Source organism: Micropterus dolomieu, linkage group LG19 (genome assembly GCF_021292245.1).
Source record: "Micropterus dolomieu isolate WLL.071019.BEF.003 ecotype Adirondacks linkage group LG19, ASM2129224v1, whole genome shotgun sequence".
NCBI lineage: Eukaryota > Metazoa > Chordata > Actinopteri > Centrarchiformes > Centrarchidae > Micropterus > Micropterus dolomieu.
The window spans coordinates 8,741,218-8,765,150 of NC_060168.1; the positions used below are offsets into that span (position 1 = coordinate 8,741,218).

The window sequence follows — 23,933 nt, forward strand, 5'->3', positions numbered from 1 at the left end:
GTGGGTGGCTCAGCAGTGTAAGTTCAGTGTCTTGCTGGCGAAGTGACAGCCATCGTCAGTCAGACTGCAGCTCTGTCTGTGCTGTAGATTTAATTTCTCTGTGTTCTTCACTTCAGTGTCTCAGTGAGAGCCTCAAAGCTGCTGCGTCCCCACTGTCTTTCAGACTGCGCAGACTTTCAAATGACATTGGCAGTCAAAGTCTCTCCTGCCACACAAATGACAGCAACAGCAATTGATTGTGCTTTCTTTACAAGGCAAACTTATTTAATTCAAATTCCATTCAATTTGTGTGTTTTTATTTTATTTTATGTCGGACACAAAAGAACAAAAAAAAGAGGAAAAAGGGAAGTGGTCAATAGCAGAGATTGCTTCAGAGAAGTGAATTCTTAAAAAAAAAATAATTTAGAGAGAAAGTAATTTCCTGACATGCCTTGTCTTGTCCTTTCATTTCAGTACGTTCCCAAGGCTGCCTATTATTTTTCAAAGACAAGCGGAGCTTTCCGCCAGGATGAACCAAAGAATCACAAAGAATAGCTCGCCGCAGCCAATATCTACAATCAGCCACACGAAAATCCTTATTTTCAGCGGCCAAGAACACAAGGTTCTAGGCTATGAACATTTTTCTGTGTTGAACTGTAACCATAGTTTATTGTGGACTCCAATGCTACTTTTGACCTAAATAAGTAGCAATAGAAATGTACAAAACACCTCTCTACCTTCAAGACTTGTGTCAACCCTTCTACCTTTCTGTATTTGCTTAAGTTGAGCCAGCACCTTGGTCGTTATTCTGTTCTGTTTATTTGTGACTCTGTTTGTTCCTGTAAGGAGGTGTTTGCTCATCCAACATACCATGTATAAAAGGTAAAATAAATAAAAGAATAAATGTTACTTATAGACACGGCATCCATAAAGTTGAATCACAGAACGCCTCATTAGTCATTACATGCCTTTGTATTGCCTATGGAAGTCTGCTATTACGTTATTAAAGAGGTGGTATTACGCTCATTTTCAGGTTCAAAATCTTAATTAGGGGTTGTACCAGAACAGGTTTACATGGTCTAATTTTCAAAAAGCACTATATTTTTCTCATCCTGCACATTGCTGCAGCTCCTCTTTTCACCCTATGTGTTTGTACGCTCCGCTCTTGAGCTACAGAGTGATGCATCTTACTTGTCCAAAATCTTTGTTGGGAGATGCACATGCGCAGTTCCCAAGTAAGGACTACTAGCCAATCAGAAGCAGAGAAGGGCGGGTCGTAAGAAACAAGGTAGTGTGATCCAAATCAAAGCCGCTTCAGACTGCGACCGTAACCTAGCACATGGTATAAGTTACTCCCAAGTCCACAACCACACAACATCATTGTTCCACATCTTACCATAAACCACTACAAAAATCACCATATTTCAACTGTATTTTACATTAAAATTGGCCAAACAATTTGAACGTTTGCTCAGTAGCTTTCACATCAGGTGTAACTTTAGCATTATAGCTATAGCTTTAGCTGTGTTAGCCAACATTTACAACAACTCCGCACTTGAACAGTCTGTGAAGTTACATTGCCGTGTTTATTTTAAATATAATTCACAACCAATAAAGCATAGTTGCAGGTTGTAATTGTGAATTTCCAGGCCCAAACAGAGTCGGAGTTTCATCGTCTTTTAGGACTAAACGTTGAACTGTTGCCGGTGTTCTGACGATATATGCTGTCTTGCCGAAAAATGCTACATTTGGACAAATCAATAGACTCGACTCTACTGGGCCCTGCTCCGTTTTCCATTGCAGATAGTACGTAGCTTGTCGTCATAGCGACGCCACACACAACTGCCGCAATGTAACGTAACGATCCACACAGCTTTCTCTTTTTTAAGTTAAAACGCTTCAACATTACTCAGAATGTAAAGACAGATAAGCGGTATGAAAACTTTCCAGCTGTGTTTTCCTCTGCCGTTGTTGCTGCAGCGGTCTGTGTGACGGCGGGAACAGAGGGCTCTGTGAGCGGGCGGCTGGCCGGCCTCACACGCTCCTCCCACGGGTGGCGCAGGCTTCCCCCGCAGCCACTTGTGGAGCTCCTCAACTCTCAAAAATATTCAAGCACATTTTTGTTCCGCCATCACTTCTCGTAAAACTGTCAATATTCGAAATCTACACAGCTGATTATACCTCAAAACTTCTCAGAAGTGGATTTAGTGATGAAATTCCATACGAAAACTGTAAAATATAAAACCTTCTGTTGCTGGCCTCTGTCTGGTGCAGCAATGATGATGCAGTGAATAGTGACGATTCTCTCTGACCAATCAGCAGTCTGTCATGTTTTCACGTTACATTTTAGTATCCCTCAGCTCGGAACCTCAGACTAGCTTGGTTTGAGGGCGTGCCTGACCCCGCTAGCCGCTTGGCAAGTAAAGGAAGTGAAGGGCTGGACTACAAACAAGCTGTTTTCAAGCGATTCAGAGTAGTGCTTTCTGTGGGAGATGGGAACTCCCTTTGGGCTGGATTTTGGGCTTTTTCACTTTGCAGAGGGAAAAAGCCAAAACGCTCAATACCACCTCTTCAAAGTAGAATATTTCTTGATAACCAGTAACAGACCTTTCTTTGTTCTGTATTGGTCTACAAGACTTCTGATCATTTTCTAGAATCAAATTGCATTCCTTGACCCAACAGAACATACTTTGGTTTTTAGTGAGGTCTTATTTCGGCAAAACTTTCTATGCTTCTTTAGATCCTCTAATTTATCCAAATCAATATTTTTCCTATTAAATAATCAGCAAATAGCCATCTCTACATGTAATGGCCCAGACTGAAACTGGCTAACTAATATCTTAATAAACCATCTGCACCATAGAGAAATATTTTAATTCTTTACTCAACTCTGATTTTTTTAACCTTTACTTTAACAGACAGTGTGTCATGTTCATCAGAAATACTAACCCCTAAGAGATTTAGAACCTTTTATGTCTCTGGGGTTTGCATTTTTGTCTGAAGCTGGATTTGTAGCTGACGCGAAGGGATAATAGCAGTCCCACCATGCTATGAAGTATGGTGCAGGCTCTGATTTACAGTTCAGCGGAGGACTTCTCCCGCTGATACTGTAGCTCCACCACAAATCTAAAAATGGTCGGGGCTTATAATGCTTGAAATGGTTCTCCCCAAAGTAAGTATGTGTTTACACTACTTTCATTTACCTTGTGATATGGAGCACACGTTCTCATAGAACTGGAGTCACATTCTGGAAACTTTTTGCCTTGTCTCATTACTGAACAGGAGACCACCGTGCAGTCGCCATGTTTACGCTCATTCAGTGTGAAAGAGTGATCACAGCCAGCAGAAGGTTTGAAGGGTGTGGAGATGTGTGTTGGTGAAAAGCGGCAGATTGTCTTTCTTCAGCTTGATGATGTCTTCACCACAATCTCAAAAACAATCTCCAGTGGCAAACTTTGTCTGCCATTTGATGACGGGCACAGTGTACAGTGTGTTAATCAGAGCTCTCTCACTGACAACAGCCACCTGCTGCGGCAGAAAACAGGGTGGATGATTTGTGTGCTTTAAACCAAAGGAATCACACCTTCCAGTGACACCTTTTTTTAATCCATGTAGTCATCTGATTGACTCTTATGACAAAAAATATTGTTTAGTGCAGCTTTAAAGTTTAGACTGTAAGACAGAAAACATATGTTCATTATCTCCTACATTTTCTACCAGCTATCTCATCACCAGCCGACTTCTCTTTCCTCTCTGCAGCTGCTACAAAGCGCATGTTCCCCCGAGACGGTCATTAGCCTGCACAGACAACTCCTCTAATTTTTACCCTCTTAACCTCTTGAGGGCATCTGTACTCTGCAGTGTCGTAAGGAGATCCAGTCACCACCACACCCTTGGGTCTTGTCTGCAGTTTGCTCTAAAATGTCGTGGTTAAACCCAACACCTCTCCTGGGGTTTTCTCTGGGTTTGGACAGTTCCTAGTATATGTGTGTGTGTGTGTGTGTGTGTGATCTTTACTAGCTGCTATCAAAAAAAAAAAACTCTGCATGAATAAAACTGCTGCAATTTTGCAGTTAGAGCAATGTTGCATGCTCTACACAGCATCTAACCTTTTAAAAATATCTCTGAACAAATCTCCCAACACACCCAGATCAAACTATGAACATAATATTTTGCCATGTTCAAAGTTGTCTGTGTTATAAAACTGGTTTACAAATCAACAGAGAAAAAAGAACACTATGTATAATGACCCCAAGTATTTAAAGAAATTACGATGTCCTTCAATTCACTTGAATATTGTAGTGTGCTTTTACAAATAATAAAAAATGTGAAACATTTTAAAAGCCCACATTTCTCAGCCTGTGCTATCTAACAAAACACTTTCCTGTTCAGCTTCCATTTTGCTCTGGTCTCTCTTATGTGCCATCTATACAAACATTTACCGACAACAGTGTAAACAAATCTTTATGTGGCATGTGTAACTGCATGTTCCTGTAGGTGAATGAGAAAAAGAGAAAGGTAGAGAATCATCTGAAAACCAAACCATCCTGTATCAGACCTACAGTGTCTGCCCACGTGACCAGCCTCTAAACTTCCCCTGGTGCATTTGACTGTGCAGTTTTGTTCGACAAATAAGCCCACTTAGTGAAGCCTGGCATCAAACAAAAACACAAACATGGGCGCTATCAGCGTGGTATAAGGTGTGCAAATTAAGCTGCACAAGACAAAGCTCAACATGAGAGGAAATCTGCACCGGCTCAGGGAAACTGCTGCTCTTGTTCTTTCAATTAATGGGGTGTTTCACACACACACACACACAAACACAGACCTCAGCTCTCAGCCCGATATGGTCTCGAACATTAAGATTATGCAGGTTATTTGCATGAATCAAGACTGATATTGAGAAAGCCAAAAATGAAGCAGGGTTCAAAGCAGGACAGGAAAAGACTGCAGTATGATGGGAACGAGAGCTTCCTGCTAACACCTGTGACAAATCCTGCTCAACTGAGGGGAACAGAAAGCCTCCGGATAGTAGCGAAGAATAGCAGAAGAATAAGAAAAAGGGAGACAAAAAAAAGCTAGACCTAAAAGTATGCTCAGGCCATTACAAACCTGTGTATGACAATGACTTATAATTGCTTAAAATTATAGTTAACATTTTTTGGAAATAATTAGATGAGAAGATTGATACCACTCCTATCACTGCAGCTAAATATGACACTAAACAGGAGCTTGTTAGCCTAATTTAGCACAAAGACTGGAAACAGGAGGAAACAGCTAGCCTGGAAATAGTCATGGATAGGTTATAGACGGATGCACGCGCATTCAGGGGGATAAACCGCTTTGTTAGCCAGACAGAAGACTGTAGTCAACCATTGCAATCAACGTAGATTTCGCATTGTTTGTAAATTCTTGTTGACTCAATAATAAACTGTAATTTCAGGTTTGGATCTTGGATTTGCATATTAATAAAACATGGCGACTGTGCTGCAGGACAGAGGCACCGGAACTTATGTTGTTCAAGTCAGCATTAGATAAGTATTTCCATTAGATAGTGTTGTAGTACTTGAGACCACTTTTTGATGGTCTCGGTCTTGTCTCGGACTCGACCACATTTGTACTCGTTCTTGTCTCGGTCTCAAAAGCATAAAGAAAGGTAAGCTTTGTGTAAGTAACATTAGCAAAGCTAGCAAGCTTACCTATGTATTTTTCAAGGCACTAGTTTCAGTTGCTTGCCAGTTATTTGCCACCTATCCAGGTGCATAAGCTACCTAATTTAGTTAACATATTGAGGGAGGTAGCTAATGCAGTTAGTTCATGTAATGTGAGGAAGTGGTCTTGGTCTTGACCTGGCTTCGCCCTTCCTCGGTCTTGGTCTGGACTTGGTCTCAGCCCCTAAAAGTCTTGGTCTTGTCTCGGCCTTGATAAACTCTGGTCTTGATCTTGACTCGGTCTTGGTTTGGGCGGTCTTGACTACAACACTACCATTAGGCCTAGCAGTGTCACACTCAGAGATGTAAAGAACATTGTCGACCGTAGTAAACTTTGTGCGCACAATTCTACATCTAATTTATTGAAGCCTCTGCTAAAGCAGCGCAACAACGTGCAAATGTATCCATAGCCTATACTGTGTACAGCATCATCTGGGGCCTCATTTATAAAACTGTCCATAGCAGAAACTCCAAAAGGTTGCATAGGCTACGTTCAAAACACAGGAAGTGTACGCACAAGAATATTCTGATTTATAAAACAGTGAGCACACACGTCGTACGCCAATTTTCCTTTATAAATCACAGTCAACTTGAACTGTGGCGTATGTCAGCAAGTTCCTTGCCCGACCCTTTAAATGCCCATAGTTGGTCAGTGAATAGTCAGTGAAACACCCCTCATTAATATTAATATGTTCTGCCAGAAAAGCTACAAAAAGAAACTTAACCCAGTGTGACACTGATGCTTGTTTTGAATAGTGACGGAGGTGGAGAGAGACACATCCGTGCAAGATGCCCTAGATGACGCAGGTACATAATTTGGATTCCCTCGTTTGAAAAGAGATTAAACCAAATGCATTCCACTTGGGTTTAAACACTTATTTAGTCCACACAAACAGTCCACTGACTGAACGAGGCTGCCAATATGATTTGTTTTATGTGACATAAGCGGTACACTGAAAGATCTACTTAATAAATAGTGTTATATTTATCCATACCGTGACTTTACAAGCAGCGCATCACATCCAGACACTGGCGCAGAGCGTTTGGCTCAATAAGGTAACCAACATGTGATAACAATATATGAAACTATGCACTCGTATTTTCTCGACTGACGCAATGAAAACGGCATCAATTTAAATGCAATTTGTCCTCCTGTTTATCTTATTTATGAGAATAAGTTGCACTGCATTCTTTTGGCAAATATATATCCGTTTGTGTTTATTATCCTAAATCATGTTTTTTTTGTGTGTGTGCACTGCAGATGATCTTAGAAGATGTTTTTTATTGAGTTTCAGGGAAAATCAATCAAACGGGTGTTTGTTTATTCAGAAAGGCTTTCATCTGTTTGGCAAATAAACTAATATTATTAAATTATATTAAGTTTTCTTGGCCTATAATACTCTGAGGTAATATTTCGATTTATTTTACATAATAGTATCCATTTCAAACGTTTCATTCTTCCTCCATGTGAGTCGCCATTTCTCATTTCTCTCATTTCTCCAGTTTATGTGCCTATGCACCGGTCTGAGAGGCTGCAGTGTTTTCAGTTCGGCTGGTTGTTGACTCCTCAGGTTAATTGTTGTTCCAGGAAAGTGGAATCTTTTCTAAAATGAGCTGCTGAACAGGTTTTCCGTCATTTTTAAGGATGGGGTAGTGTGGGGGATTGAAAGTGAAACGAGTAACGTAACTATTTACTTTTAATACCCAGTAATAAGGAAAGTAATATTATTACTTTTTTAAAGGACTAATAAAATTAAAAAGTAAAGAAAAGTAAATTTCTGGGTAACTTGCCCAGCACTGATACTATATACGCCGCATAAACTGACATGCTTTCTGCCCCCTAGTTGTGCGCGCATCACTGTGACGACGTTGCACAGAACCCATAGTTAACAGTAAAACGAAGTCTCGTTTGTACAACTCAGGTTTTTGTACAAACTAAATGAACAATATATAATGTGTTAAGGCGGGGACACACACACTGTTTAAACAGATGGCTGTGACTGGGGTGTGTGTCTGGAGGGAGACATAGCCTACTGGTGTGTCAAACAACTTAACCTGAAGTTTGATTTGTTTTACAAAGTTCACTCACTTACCCAACTCCCTCCCCACACACACCTCCATCCAGGATCTCACCCAAACTCTGCACTTTTTAGCCTTTCCAGTGAAAATTACACGAATATAAAACAGTGCAGGCTGCAGGATGCTGTCCATGTTTATTACAAGGACATGCGACAACAACTCCAGTGGTTACTGGCCAGTGGTTCAGTGTACTGACTAATGCATTTACTCAGTTGTAAGGTCTATGCGCTTTCCTGACTGCCAAAGACTAAAACCTGTGCAAGTTGGTGGAAACAATCTTTATTTATGGTTTGTCCAGTCCTTGTAGGATTTAGCAAATCTTCAGGTTTGTCCTGAGCTTTAGTGAGCTTAAAAGGTACTGGTAGATGGAACCAGGTAGCTGTTCTACAGTCGTTATGCTAAGCTAATAAGCTGATGGCAGTAACTTCATATTTCCCATACAGACATGAGACAAATTAAGGGGCAACGCTCTCAGTTATTAAAGTTGCATGAACTCCTGAACTCTGTCTGACTTCAGAGCAGTGATATACACATCAGGGGAATGAGGTTGGCACGGCCTGCATGGGTGAATGCTTGTCATTATCTTTAGAGTGGTGGTGGAGGAGGAGAAGGAGGACAGAGTTTGGTCATAAGAGCCATTAATCTACTTGGACTGCTCTCAGGGTGACAAACAACCGGTACTGTGACACATAGGCAAGATCCTGACGGAGCAAATCACAGATACAGATATGTTTACAAATTGAAAGGGAGTTGCAGACGGCAAAACAACAAAATCATTCACTGAGAGTGCACGTACCTCGTATAACACGGCCGCACAAATGAAAAGTAATGACAGTCACCACAGAGGTTGACAGTTAGGAGCCATCACAATGGGATTGTGATGGATGAGGGGGGAGATGGAGCTTGGGGAAAGGAGACAGGTAGCTGTACAGCACCCACGAGAGATGGGTGGAGGGGCAGGTGGAGAGCATGAGGAGTGAGTGACAGGGTGGTGCTGTCAGCTCCTCTGTGGCACGTTCTTCAGGGGAGCCCCGGAGCGTGTTCTGTTAAGTAAACAGCTGCAGCGACGAGAGCTACTCAAATATTAATAGGGAGCGATCCCCTCCACTCGCCTTGTTCAAACTGACATTCCCTGAAGTGGACTGCAGCGCTGCAGAAGGAGGCAGACATACTGGCCTCCTGTAACGCAGTGGAGGCCACCAGGGCCGCCTGTAGCACCCATCAGACCTGACGGGACAGGGATCAGCCAAGGGACAACTAGCCACAGAGAGGCCCTCCTTATAGGCTGACACATAACCCCCCTGTGGCTCATTATTATCTGTGCCATGAAATATTTTAGACTGCTAATGAAAACATACAAAACACAGTTCATCCCCACCCTCTCCGGCCTCCATCTGTGCCCATCAGACTGAGATGAATTATAAATGAAAGGGTGTGCAATCTGAGAGGATCGATACTAACAAGGTCCGAGTTAGCCATGACAGTTCTTCCTCTCTGTTTTTACCTCCCATCTTCCCGCCACTCTCACTGCCGGAGTTTGCCTCTCAGGAGGAAGAAAAACGACAAACCGACCTCTGGCTGAACGCTAAAAAGTCAAGCTAACAAGGCAGGATTAACTACTTTTACAGCCATCGTTATGAAGTTACTAAAAAGCTGGTAAATTAATGAGACTCTAATCTATTCTACCTCCTTTGATCGACCCACCACTCCCCAACATCCACCCCATCACCTCTCCACTGACAGGCGGACCGGGGGAATTTGCTGAGGAGGAGTAATGGAGCTTGTCGGAGAGCTCCCTGCTTCACACCACTTAGCCCCTCGTCCAGCCAGGGTGGTTGGAGATGGTGGGATGTATGGGGAGGGGTGGGGGTTGAGAGGTGCATCACTGATGAGGCTCCGTCGGGACTCAGAGCAGACTCCTCACCACCCAAACATTTCTCCTCAAATCAGTCACGCCACGCGGGCAGAGACGCGTGCAGCAGCTCCCTCCAAAATCTCTCTTTCTTTCCTTCGTTAAGCTGTTCAGACCTGGCTGACCCTAGGGCTACAGTACCCTCTTCACGCACTCCTGCTGGGCGAACACGGTGTCCTGCCTCATCAATAATTCCTAGGTTCAGTTGCTTCAATAAAGACTACACCTTCGGCTGCAGCCTGAACGGTGGCATTGATATTGTTTTAACAAGAGGGTGTGAAAAAGACTACTGTGCTGTTTTCAATCTGGACCAACCAAGTGAGATCAAAGATAATGGATCTAAAGTAGTATGACATTAACGCCAAACCTTAAAGACGAAATAAAAGATTCATTTTTCAGGACCCAAACGCAGGAGGCAGCAGGATGATGATTATTTATTAGGTGATGTAGCTTACAGGCAGGTAACAGACTGGTAAACAGGTAGGCAGACAGGCAACAAACAGGTAACAGACAGATACAGGTCAGGGTAACATAAACTAAAATTCACCAAGATCTGGTGGACAGCTTGAGGATGGCAGGTCTGGGCAGGTGAAGGAAAAACCTGAGAGAAAAGAGCAGGGGCTGGAGACAGGGATGTTTAAGGTCAGTTGAGGCAGCTAAGACTGCTTATTGTTGCCACATACTTTGTGACAACATCACAATACTTCCAACCTTTGGAAAGGGTAAACACAGGTCATTGTAGCTGTTTGAACAAATAAACGATACAGGTGTTTTTCAGGTGAGGACAGTGACCCTCTTTCAGGAGAAGTTAAATTTGGTTAATAGTTGTTACATATTTATGTTGCTATAAATAAGCCATGAGATCCCAAAGATGTGAGATCACCCCCTCTGCCCTGCTCCACCCTGCCCTGACATGGTTGTTATGTCTGCATGGCTGAGCACATGTTGCGTAAGCGTTTCAATATTTCATAGGCCAAAATGAAAAATGTATCTCTTTGAACTATAAGTGCATGGTTGGAGAAGGAGGAAGAGGGCACACTGGTGGGGTCGCGAGGTGAAGGAGGAACTATGAAAATGCAGACAATGAGCAGAAATAAATGGGTCTCTTCTGAAAGCTTCTTCTCAAAGTCTTGTAATCTTCGTGTTCAGGGAAACTCTGATATTATAAGACTGCTACCTGAATTAGGTTCAAACAACTTAGACCTGTGAGTGAACTGACTGCAGAGTGCACTTTGACAAAGCGGAGGATGCTTTTCATAAACAACGAGACCTTGAAGATTAATTCTGGAGCAGGTGTCCCATGCCACAACCTGCCAAATGTTCTGCACAAAGAAAAAGATTGACAAGCAACGCCTTCAGGTCTTGCTGGGGTTGCCCCCACAGAGCTGAACTCAAATAACTTCAGATTGAGGGAGTGATGCCTTTGAGTTAAGGGGAGAGGGAACTTTTGTAGCCACATCAGCTATAAAGGCTTTAGAGTTATACTGGATATGCCTGCAATGGAGGAAGAATAAATACAAACAAAGTGACATCTAAGAATAGCCTCCATTTAGGTTAATATGAAGACAAATCTGTGCTTTCTCAAACAGGTCTTGTTAATAGATGTGGCTGTTCAAATGTGGTCTTACATTTGCATTGATTTAGCTCACAGAAACAGCTTTGATTAAATAGAACTGTGGGTATTTCTGAAAAACAGATTTGTAGCATCCATTAAGTGGGAAAAAGTCTCACATGATGTATGGAGATGCTGGCTGATTCATTTAAAGGAGCTCATTAGCTCAGTATGTGATGTGTTCATGTCAATATGCTCCTTTCAGTTTGCACCTTTTCTCTTCTTTCATGTCCTTTTCCATCTAATTTGCTTTCTTTTAATTTTCTCTCTTTTCCTGTCCTTTCCTTCCACCTCCTCTCTCTCCCACTCCTCCCCTCTTTTCCCCTCTCTTCTCTTCTCCTCTCCTTTCCTCTCTGTCCCGGATGATGCACCAGTCATCAGACACTGAAAGAAACAAAAGCTCCTTCTCTCAGCTGGAGCTGGGAGGAGCTGTCAGTCCCTTCAGCTCTGTTTGATGATAGCATTTCAAATGACACTTTGATCCTCACTCCATACTGTTTGTTTTTCCTCTATGATGAAATTCAACTCGAGAGGCGTGCAACAGGGCACATCATTAAAATGTGGCTCAAACGCGAAGAGCCACGCGCCTCCCTAGAAACCACTCATGACAATTTTTTGACACATCAGCGTAAAGAACACGACAGGGTAAGTGACAAAGGAATTGTAGGGACAAAGTGAAATCATGTGTTTTCCCTGCAGATAATGCTCAGCAGAGGTGACACCAAAGCTGGATCAAAACAGGGGTCTTTCTGGAAAGACTTAACGAGAATAAATTAATCTAATGAGGCAGATCTGTCGGAGCTAGGTGTTGTCTGAGGTCTGGGAAGAGTAAAGTTCCTGCCTGAGTATATTTGGAGATGCAGCTTCTAGCAAAAACCTCAATTGAAATCGATGAAACGTTTACTTTATTGACTAAGACAGTGTTGCTCATAAAAAAAAATTCAAGGACACAAGGTAGAACAAGTACAGACGAAAAACAAAATGCATTCTCAAATGTTTAAGGCGGTTTGTTTTTTAATCTTTTTTTATTTAACAAGCTTAAAAGCAAAGCTAACTAATGCTCCTCTCCATGTCTTTCCAGAATGAATATAAACATAATACAACAACTCTTAATCTCAGCGGAGAAATCAGCCTTTGTTTAAGAGTAACGGTGGAAATGTGTTTCAGCCCAAAAGTCTGAAAGAGTTGGCTTTTTTCTTTCTGGGGTGATAATTCCACTATTGAAGATTTCCAGAGCTGCGGCTGAAATAATATGCAAATATCCACCCCATGGGGTGCAGACTGGCTGACATATTATCAGCAGAGAGACAGCCGTCGCGTTTTTGGGTTTGAGTGCGGTCAAATCAAAAGACGGAGGGACGAATTTAAAGGTGTACTGTGAAGCACATGAGACAACAGGAGCACTTTAAACAGGATGCCAGCCCTGTTGGGGATAGGATGCTAAGGCGTCCCGTGGAGACGAGAGCGCCTGGCAACCTACATGAAGCCTGGAGAGATAAGACAGACATTTTGGAAGGCCAAACAATGAAAAATGGAAGCAAGTAAAAATGAAAACAAAGATTTGAATGATGAAGAAAAAGAGAAATGGTTCTCAGGAAGAGGTGATTTCATGTTCACTTCTTTCAACAGCCTCTCCAAGTGGTCTTTGGGCTGAAGAAAGATAACCACAGTGAATATTAATCCCCCTTTTTACTATGGTTTCCCCAGGTGAGTTAGCTCTGCACCCACGCTCCTCTGATATTTTAGGCCAAACTTTTTACACCTAAACATACAGTGATGGTATTCCTTAACATTCAAATGGGTCTAGGAAGATCTCTAAGACTTAATAAAATACATTTGATGAATTTCTACTGAAAATAGGTTTAAAATGTATTTGACTTTATATTTGAATTGCTCCATGCTCTTGACACCTGCTTGAGAACCCCTTGTTTAGACAATCATACCACAGCCTTTCAAAACACAAAGCATGTTTCTGTAATGACTTTTATCAGAGATGTTCTATAGAGGACTTTGCTAATATATAAATCATATCACTGTAATTTTTCTCTCTTTGGTGGAGGATTTGTGTCAACAGTAACTAACATGAAACCAGTCAGGTTTTTGATGAAGCTGAACCATGGCACAATTACCATTAGACTTGTCTTTTTGTTCGCACTATTGAACGTGGGCAAAAATGTTATATTTGATCTTTAACAATCTGGTAAACGCACCAGGCCATTGTACTGCAGTCTAGCTCGTGGCATTTTTGATATATGACCATTGCATGCCCTGTAGCACTTTCCAAAACTAGGAGATTGTTGTCCTCTTAGCTAACGCAAAATGGAGAAAACTACCAAGTCATGCTGAACACATAATGATAGGACCAAACCATCTGAGAAGTAATGTGTAGAAGCACATTCAGATAAAGTCACTGTATCTGTGGCTACAATATTCACGACTTTGTCCTGGCTGACAGCCTTCCACTAAACACCTGGCTGGATGATATTAACCAGAGATTCAGTCCAACAAGCAGTGGCTCTACAACGACATAGAAGGGTACCAGGGCAGGGAACCCAAAAGAAGATGATCACCCCACTGTTTTCTCAGAGTCAATGTAATGTGAATTCCATACAGGTTGTTTTTATTTGGTACAACACAACAGTTTCTTACATAGAGGTATAAAAAATTTATATTGACTGATTGTCTAATTAGCAGCTGAAGAGAATACTAAAAATTAATCATAATTATCAATTCAGACATGACTTCAAATAAAAATTTAGTAACATTGAATTTATTAGCTTTATTGATGTCATTTTCTGCAGAACACTGGCTTTTATGAGGCTGAAAACATATCTTTTTTAATAACTTAGTAACTTGCAGATTTTCTGTGTAAGTGCATGTTTTAAAAAACATTATCTGCCATGTTTTCTTGTATAAAGTAAAAAAAAAAAAAACATGAAGGAGTGGGTTTCATACATTTTTTTCTGGGACTTCAAAGAGGCTCCTGACTGACGCACATGAGGGAGAATACACACAAAAACACACCTTACATCCACATGCAGACCATGTCATCTTAATTCAGTGGCAAACTGCACCCAACATGTATTTTGCTATTTGCCTCTGGTGATTCACTGTTTCACATTAGACTGTCTCCACAAACAGACTGGATAATGAGAGGAAATACAAAGAAGTGTGCCGGTACATTTGCTGTACCTGGATGTTTTTGTGCTTATGAGTCTATATTCTTCCTCAGGCACGCAAACACTAAAATGTTCTCTCGGGCTCACTGCAAAGAGACACTATGACTGTTTCCATTGTGGCACAAAAAGAAACCTCAGAAAACAGACAGCACGCTTCTCAGTATTACACTGCTTTATTAAATATCAATCTGTACAACAGTTTGCCAGCCCAGCAGTGCCCAAAAAGTCCTGAAAATCTCATTACAAGCAAACTAAGAAGTGACGCATAATGATAAAACACAGCAATTAAGTTGAAATCAAATTACGAGTTGATAGAAGAAGATGTGGTAATGGTTGGTATACCCCATCATGTCTGGTAAACGATGCTCGAAGGAGCCCATTGGACATAACAAAACTGCCTCTCCCCATCATTAAGTTATTAGATTAGCCTGGGGCAGCGAGTAAACAACTTCAGACATCTCGCAGCAGGCATGTATCCCACCAGTCCTCACTGTTATTGGATTACTCCGGGAAATTTCTCCAGAAGACAAAATGACTCCATGGAGAGCGTGAGGCAGGGGATGATTATTGGAAAGCAGATGATGGGAAGGACAGAGGAAAGGCCTGCTCAGGCTAGACTCCTGGAGCACTTTGGATCGAGCGGATGGCTAACGAGCAGGAGACAGGGAATGGATGCAGAGGGCAGCAAGATCTGATTTTGATTATTGGCCGCTGGATAGAGAGGCAGCTCGGACCTGCCAGGTTCTGCATCATCCGGCTCCTGCCACATCTCGTTTGGGTTACTGCCCCGGCAAATGTCCATTCAGCACTATCTAAGACAAATGAGGGCAAACTCCGCTCAAGGTCAACAACCACCTCCACCAGGGCCACAGGGGGTCTGCCATTCAAATTCCTTATACACTTAGAGTAATTAAAACCCATCCAGAAGAAGCGGGGGAAGTCGATAGAATTTTTTGAGACTGCTAATGAGATGCTAATTTGTTGGCCCGCTAGGAATGAGGTATGAGGAACTCAAGGACAAAAAAGAAGATTTATTCACACTCCTGTTGAGTTAACTTTTTCAATTATGGTGCGTGTGCGGGTGTGTAGGCTACATGTATTCGACAACTTTATTGAGCAGTGCACACCGCAGGTTACCCGGTGTCTTTATGTTTGATAAAAAGATATGAGCATCCTTTCAAGCTCCTTCCAAACTCCTGATCATTTACAGAGCGTCGCCCCTGTGAGTTCAGAGTAAAGTGGAGAAAGCTCGCCTGCCTCGCAGCAACGAACAGATCGCCCTCATGCTGCCTGAAAGTAGTCCAAGTCAGACCTGTTTTCGAACACCCCACTGTGCCAGCCTTGTATGGACTCATTGAGTCATTTCAGGAGCGCTAGGCTGGCTGTCCCACTTTTTTTTCCCTGCCGATATCTGCACACACACTCACACTGCTCAACTCTCCTCCCCATATATTTGACTTTATAAGCAATCGGGCCAATCCTGTCCTCTCATGTTTATTAATTGGGTTTACTCTTTGGACTTGAGTGTGACTCCCCTCTGTGTGAAGATTGTTCCTCGGGCTGCGATGAAACTGAGCCGACAGTGGTGTGGTCTTGTTCTCTCCACCAGCACTGCAGTCAGGAGAGGCTCATTTTCTGATGTGTGATTTTACACAAGCACTGCGCAACAAGAAGTACCCATATCCTGCCTGCACTGCCACTCAGCCGCAGTGGCTTTCAGCTCTTACACACTAATAACCTCAACAAATCATGTTTAAAAAGTTAAATAAAAGCTTGCCTCATTAACAAAGGAGGATAATCTAATTTCTAATCTGCAGGCTCGGGCTCAGGCTGAGCATCACAACAACAGCAGCAGTGCTGCTGTGAAGGACACATCGCTGGGGAAATAACAACAATTAGAGCTGCCAATCACCCAAAATGCCAGAAGATGAGTTTCTGCTCCGTCGGGCAGTTATACAGGGGATGCAGAGGATGGGTGAGGGAGAGGGGATGACATGAGACGTGCAGTATAATCACAAACTGTGCTTATGTCAGCTGAGCCACATTGTAAAGACATTGTGTTGGAATAGTTGCAGCCGCAAAGTAGAGCTCAGACCTCCACACATACACACACTGACTTCCCACCTCACTTTTTGGCATCTTTCTAATTAGAGTTCAAGGTGGAGACTCACTGAAACCGCTCTGTTTAACTACTTTATTAATAGAACTGTAGAAAATCAAGTCATTTATCAAGCAAAAGTGCTTGACATTTGTTTCTGTTTCATAACATTATAAATTGAATACCTTCTACATTTCAGATAATAGGTAGACAAAATAGTCAATTTGCAAGCTCCTCACCAAGAAAGTATGCTTATATACATCTAATTTGAGACAGCAAATACGCTTTCAAAGATTAGATAAAGGATTACATATTTAAGAAACATTATGAGGAAACATTTTAATTAAGTAAGTATCAGCTAAATTGTAAAGTGTTACGGAATGTATCTGTTAAAGGTTCACTGACAGCGTATTTCATTTGTTTATCCTACGATATCCAATCTTTCAATGCAATATCCCTTCATAGCATCTACAGCATTTTTTATGTTTATGTTTAGGCACTCACAGCACTTGGTTAAGGATAGGGAAGGATGGTGGACTTCATGGATGCGAGCACCATCCTCTGTGCTTTGTACACCCACCATACACTTCAACCATCTCCCCATAAAAAACAGGCCCCAGTAAATGCTTTAGAAAAAAAATGTTGCAAGTGAACATAACTCATCAGTGTTTACATTTTCTTCTAAAAAATAAACTGAACAAACAAATTAGTAGACTATAAATATAATTTCTAGGAGACAGGCATGCAAGCTTACAGTAAATTCTGACCTTTGTGATGAGCATTTGTCATTGTTTGGATTAAATGATTATTAAACTAACTGGAAAAATAGTTGCAGCCAAAGGGATACTCAAAGAAGCAGAAGTTCCTTTGAAAACTAGATCGTACACTTTCCATAAAGCAACTCACTAGTGTCTCTATGTTCGACCCTCCACGCCTCTCTTTCAAACTTCACAGCCAAGATTGTAACAAAGGCTTTCTGTTAAAAAGAAGTGGTCTCCAAGGCGAGATAACTTCTGATGTGTGCCTTCACCGAGGCCAGGCTAGTTACTGATGGTCAGGTAACACCTCCAAAGTGGCCACTTGTTAACAGTGCATCGTTTTCTATTTGTACGTAACATACTGTATATTGAATATGAGTGTGTGTGTGGTGGCTTTGGAGTTATTGGAGGACATCTTAGACGAAGTGAGCGACGAAAAGTAATGTAATCCTACATTTGCTCATGACTAATCAGTAACTGATTACACTGGTAGTACTCCTCGTGGCATGTTAACTGATCTTGATGAGTAAAATCATTGTAGTGCCCCTTGAAGTTGTTTCCTCTTATGTCACCCATACAGTTGTCCTCTCTCCTCCGCAGACTCAAAACTCTGCAACAGATTTCATGTATCAAGTTCCCTCCGGGCTGTTCAACAACGTGCAGCATCACATACTAATACACTGTTCAGAAAAACTGGACTCCATCATTTATTTTCTAAATTAAATTCTCCGCATGCACAAGATCAGCTTCACATTTTGAAAGATTAGATTTAAAGACACGCATCCTGCGCAGGTTTACAGATTCTCATTTTGAGCTAAATTGACAACATCAGGCCATTGAGTGCGAGGCCATCACAGCATGCGCGGGGAAAGATGGTGTTATGATCTCGCTAATGTGAATCAAAATGAAATCCGAGAGTCTGTCACATATCAGAATGGAGGCTGCAGTTTATCCATTACGTAGTATTTCCCTGCGATACTGTAAAGAGATCAGCTTAGGCTCATTAGATTGTCAAATGGCATATGAGGCGTTCTGCACAAGAGGCACGCATCATTAGAAATTCCTAATGCCTTACCTATTTCCTGGTATTGATCTTGAAGAAGCCTAATGTTAAAGCAGCCTATCTTCTTACTGCTTAAAAGACAAAGATAGACAGAGCCATTACTTTTTCTATTGTTTGGAGAAGTTGACTTCAAAAGGGTGAAAACCTCTGGTGTAGTCTGAGGCTTGGGAAAGCAGAGCAGGGCAGCTGGAAGGAGAGGGGGATGCAGGGATAGAGAGAGTACTCAGAGATGGGAGATGGAGGAGTGGAGAGGGGAAGCCCTTTGATCTCTGGCAGAAGTGAGCGCCGAAGAAAAGAGACAGAGAGCAGCAAAGAAGATTGCAAACAAGGCATGCACTCAATTCCCAATAGTAGCATGAGAGGAAGAGACAGACGGACGGAGAAAGACAGAAGGAGAAAGAAAAGTCAAGTAGATTGAGCAAGACAGAAATGGAGAGGGAGGACGACAGGATCAGAGAGCGAGAGAGATAGAAAAGCAAACAGGAGAAGAGAGAGAGAGGATGAAAATGAAGCAGAGGGAAACAGATAAGACCAGGATGTTAAAAGGATTTCAGTCCAGGGGCTGTTTGGGGAGTTCTCCCAAGCCCTATGCTAAAGCAATTAGTATTGAACCCCTTCTAGGAAAGTGCAGCCAAACCGCAGCAGCAGTCTCAAACATAGTTAGTGTATAACAACCAAGTCAAACACACCCCACGGTCCCCATTAAACCCAAAGTTTTAATTGTCATGTCAGGATGGTGCTACGTTTCACAACCCATGAGTGTGCGCGCTCAAAAAAAGTTGGCTCAGTGAGTCTGCACATCCCACTTCAAGTGAAACCCCAAGACAGCAAACAGAGCTGCTGCGTCAGATAGAAAAGGCCTTTGTAGCGTGATGACAAAAGCTCAACATTAAATGTGAAAGGAATATTTAAAAACAGCTGTTGCTAATATGGCAGCGCTGTGAAAGAAAAAGTTGTGTACCCCTTTGTTGTCCGGGAGTTTAGTTGAAAGCAGTTCTTAAAGTTTACAACCGTCACTTCAAGTTTATGTAAAGGTTTTTCATTTAGAGTTAGCCTGAATGTAACTTTTGGTGTACAGTAGAAATGACGGCATGATGCACATATGCTGGCTAACATTAGCCACTGATCATAGCAAAACCAAGTAAATTGAGCAAAGATATTTTCATCAGGAAGGGGAAGATGTTTTTTATCTTAAAAGTTACATACTTGTGAGAGTCCACAAATAAGTGTTTGAAAGCCTTTTTTCATGGCTGCATGCTTTTAATCATGTAACCATGATAACAAATGCTTTTTTTTGATTTTGTACTTGGTAATACAGTCACTTTTTTGTAGACAATAGTTTACTGGTGCAAAGGGAGCACATGCTTTGTGTCAGATTTAAGTGGCAGTTCTACCGTCGTTTTTATCATTCATGTAATTTTATTAACTTAATTTATGGTTTTGTTTTTAAGCATGTTTAGTTTCATGCACATTAATACACATTGATTGTAATTGTACTGCCCCTTCCCCTAGTAATTGTACCAGGACTCGCCAAAAAGCTATTAAATTTCCATATTCCTTTAGACATTGGCACTTTACAGTTGTAAACTATCTCTTTTAAAGGAGAAGTTTGACATTTTGGGAAATGCATTTCTCCACTTTACTGCACAGAGTTACATGAGAAGATTGATACCACTCTTAAGTTTGTACTGTAAATCTGAAGCCACCACTAGCAGACAGTTCGCTTAGCTGAGCTAAAAGACTGGAAACAGCTAGCCTGGCTCTGACCAAAGGTAACAAAATCTTCCTGGCTAAGCAAAGCTATCCGGCTGTTGGATATAGCTTGAAAGTGGTATCAATCAGTGGTGGAAGAATTACTTAGATCATTTACTTAAGTAAAAGTATTAATACAATGTAACAATGTAAAAAATAGCCTACTGTGTTACAAAGTACATTCGAAATCCTATTTTAATAAGTAAAAGTACAGAAATATGAAACCATGCCAAATATTTTGGAACCACTGCTTTGATCCTTCACATCCTTCCATGCATTACTCAAGTAAAAAATAAGTACCTCAAAATTATACTTAAGTACAGTACTTAAGTAAATGTACTTAGGTATCAATATTTCCATCTAAGTCTGACAAGAAAGTTAATGAGCATAGTTTCAAGATGTCAAACTGTTCATTTTATTTTATCAACCGACTTTATTAATGGTCTTTATTGCTGCTTGATTGAAGATTTCCTCAAACGCTTGAGAACTTTAAAGGGAACAAGGAAAAGGAGGAAAACCGTGTCAAAGCAACTGCAACATTGATCTGATGACCATTACCACTCCAGTTACTGTCTGTGACGAGTGACTTACAGAAAATACTCATGTAATCCATTACCTAACCTACATGGTAATAGTTGGGATTACATTTTGCCTGAGCAGCCTCAGTTCATTAAAGCAACAATTCAGCAAAGAAATGCTGATTTGATAGTGTCACATTGTTCCTGCTGACTTTTATAATACATCTGCTTCCACTGTTGTTAGACCAGGTGCCATTTCATTGTTCTGTCATTCACTTCCAGCAGTCACCTGCCTCCTGCACCTTCATCCTCGTCTCCTCAGCCGACAGCAGTTGAACCTCAGTGTCTCCAGGATTCAGTATTTGTACATTTTTCACATCACTGTTGCACTGAGCTGTTGTTATTGAATACATCTGTTAGCTAGAACCAGTCATACCAGTCAGTCTCCTCTGACCTCTGATAACTGTGAATGCTTTCCAGGACCACTGCTGACTGGCGTTTTTCACTCTGTGAATAACAGCCGCCGCTGACTGCAGTGCGCAAAAATCTCAGGAGGCTGTCACTTTCTGGAACAACATGTCAGGCACCGACAACCACACTACATCTAAAGTCACTTTAACCACAATGTCTGTGCCATCCTAACATTTAGTTTAGCAGCAGCAGAACATCTCATCCCTGTCTGCGTGTATTATGCTTCTGCTTTATTTATATGACTCACTGTCTGGAGGAGTGAGCTGCTGACGTGAACAGGAATGTGTGGCCAAGAAAGTGGATACTGACTGTCCTGATTTGAGAAGGTCAATTACTGGTTTAAAAGTGCAGTTATGATGTTTTTCTCTGTGCTAGCTAAAGGAAAACATCTCGTCTGTTTGAGACAGGTTTGGACAAACCGCGCTCACTGCTTACCTTGGAATATTGCGGCATTCTGGATGATAAGATGCTTGAGCTGAGCACTGACAACCTGCAGGCCAGACTCCATGTTGCTGCGTGCAGCTACCTGATACCGCTCCTCCATCTTCTTGGAACAGCAGGTGGGGCCTTTGGTTTGGCAAACCTGCAGATCCGCACCTGGCAGGAAATCAGCATAGACAGGACAGGAGTCTGGATGAGCAGAGGGAGGGATCTGCAAAGCCACTTTTGTTTAATTTCCACACAACAGAAGCCTCTTCCTTCGCACACAAATATTCCACTGCATCATCTGCATGCTAAACACAGGAAACACTATCAACAGCAGATTCCGCAGCCTTAACGAGCAAGTGATCATTATGTAGAGGCTGTGTTATTAAGCAGGGCTGGAGTCAAAAATAAATTGCTGCTAAAAATGAGTCACTTTGATGCGCATTCAAGCAATACACCAGGGCTACGTTGTTTTCCACGGTTTGGTCAACAGAAACTTCCCCACCACTCCAGGCTACGCTTTTCACACAGAGGATAAAAAAGTTTTTAGGCCCACAGTTGAGAGCCAGGAGCAGTTCGGCGTGCAGACAAACAAACCCAGGCTTCAGCATGCTTCCGCTATGTATGACATTTAACAGTAACAGCCACCCAGAAGATTCAAGGTGATGAAACAACATTACTGCACCTGGCCACTGACACTACAGGTTGTTTACACAGACGAGAAATAATTGGATTCCCAGAGCTCTTTTGAAAGGTGCAGATGTAAGCCAGCGAAAGCAAAACTAAGGCGACAAGGACGTTTCATTGGGGCGATACAGCCGTAAACAACCCGATCAAAGAACAAACGCCCTGAAGAAATTCATTCAGTTTGAAAAAAATCACAGTGAGGAGGGAGATAAGACTACACCGTTAGAATTCAGCCTGATCAAGGATAGCGAAGGTGTCTCAGCAGTGACTGTGAACGAACTGCAGTTTTGTGTGATGATGCATTGAAGGATCTTTTACAGAGTCACTCTTAATTGTTTTATTATGTGAACATGCCTCCACCATCACAACATCTCCATAACGCTGTCAGCTCAAACTTTTTCAATGATGGCTTTATGAAAGAGGGAACTGCGCAACATGGATGTTGCCATTATCACAATTCTGCCTTACAACCACCTCTATTGAAAAAGAAAGGTCAAGTGGAATATGCACTCTCTTCCAGCTTGTTCCCAAATCACCCCTCTAAAACGATGCACGTGCGAGACATCACACAGACATAAATAGGGCACGACCATCTGATGTTTAAACACAAAAAGGAGTTCCCTCTCCTCAGTGCTTCCCACTCTCTCTCCCTCTGTCCCATGTGAATGTTGAAAGCTTCAGTGGAGGCTGCAGTCGTAACGTGCTGAGCTATGTCGAGGAGTTGTCTGCAGGATCGGCTGTCTGAGAGGCGTCAGTGACAAAGGCCTGATTGATGGCGTGGTAAACAAATGTCAGGGGAGTCTGCCAGCTTCAGTGTGGAGGATAAAGAGACAGAGGCACAGATTAATTTGGATGGAGGGCTCAGATTGTGAATGTGTATATATATATATATATATATATATATATATAGCCTTGCAAGCAAGTCAAACGACAGCGGAAAGGCTTTTGTCAAGACGGAGGCTTTATCTTAATATGAAAAGTGAATATCTCTATTGGTTTGAGGCTTTGTCTCTTTGAGATCTTCAAACAATAGATTTTCAGAAACAGAGCTCAGACTGTAAAAATGAGCTGCAGGCATGGAGGGAAGTTAAACTAGCAGGAGAAGCAACAGAGTGACAGTCTTGATAATTAATTAACTCCCCAATAATTAAGTATTGTGGAGTCAAACAGAGAACAGCTTCAGCTAACTCCCCAGTCTCTCCCATCGGGATTTAAGGTGTGGAGTCTAATGAGTGAAACAGGCAATGAAACTGTCACACAGCGCCTTTTGTATGCATACTGACAGGCTTAATATCTTAAATCAATACCGACAAAGGGTTCCTGACAGATAAGATCAAGTTAATTTCAGACTGCAGGGGCAAAATTATTAAGCTGTCAGTGGCACCATAGGTGAGGTGAGCGTGGCCGCTGCAGCAAAGAGACAGGGATTTAGCAATTATCTCCAGCAAAACAGACAGCTTCATCTGCACGTTTGTCGTTTTGCGGATGATAAATGCGTTTCATTACAGAAGTTTCCACAACGGTGAGGAATAAGTGAAGGATTCGGCAGGAGAATGATTCCCCGTAGAGTCTCACAAATAATAAAATCACACCTTCTAAATAAAGGCTTCTTTCTGACTGACAGATCACTTGGGAATAAGCTTCCTGCTTCTCCTTTTTGCTTTAGGCTCAGCTGTCTCCCCCCCCCC

General features: G+C 41.9%; 1 protein-coding gene across 1 annotated transcript in view; it reads right to left on the reverse strand.

Annotated features, from left to right (window-relative positions):
- gpc3 (glypican 3) overlaps positions 1 to 23,933 on the reverse strand; it is a 100,353-nt gene that overhangs the window by 69,313 nt on the left and 7,107 nt on the right. Inside the window, exon 2 of the mRNA XM_046030240.1 lies at positions 21,568 to 21,729. Coding sequence (XP_045886196.1) covers positions 21,568 to 21,729 — 162 coding nt within the window. The remainder of the gene's footprint in view (positions 1 to 21,567; positions 21,730 to 23,933) is intronic.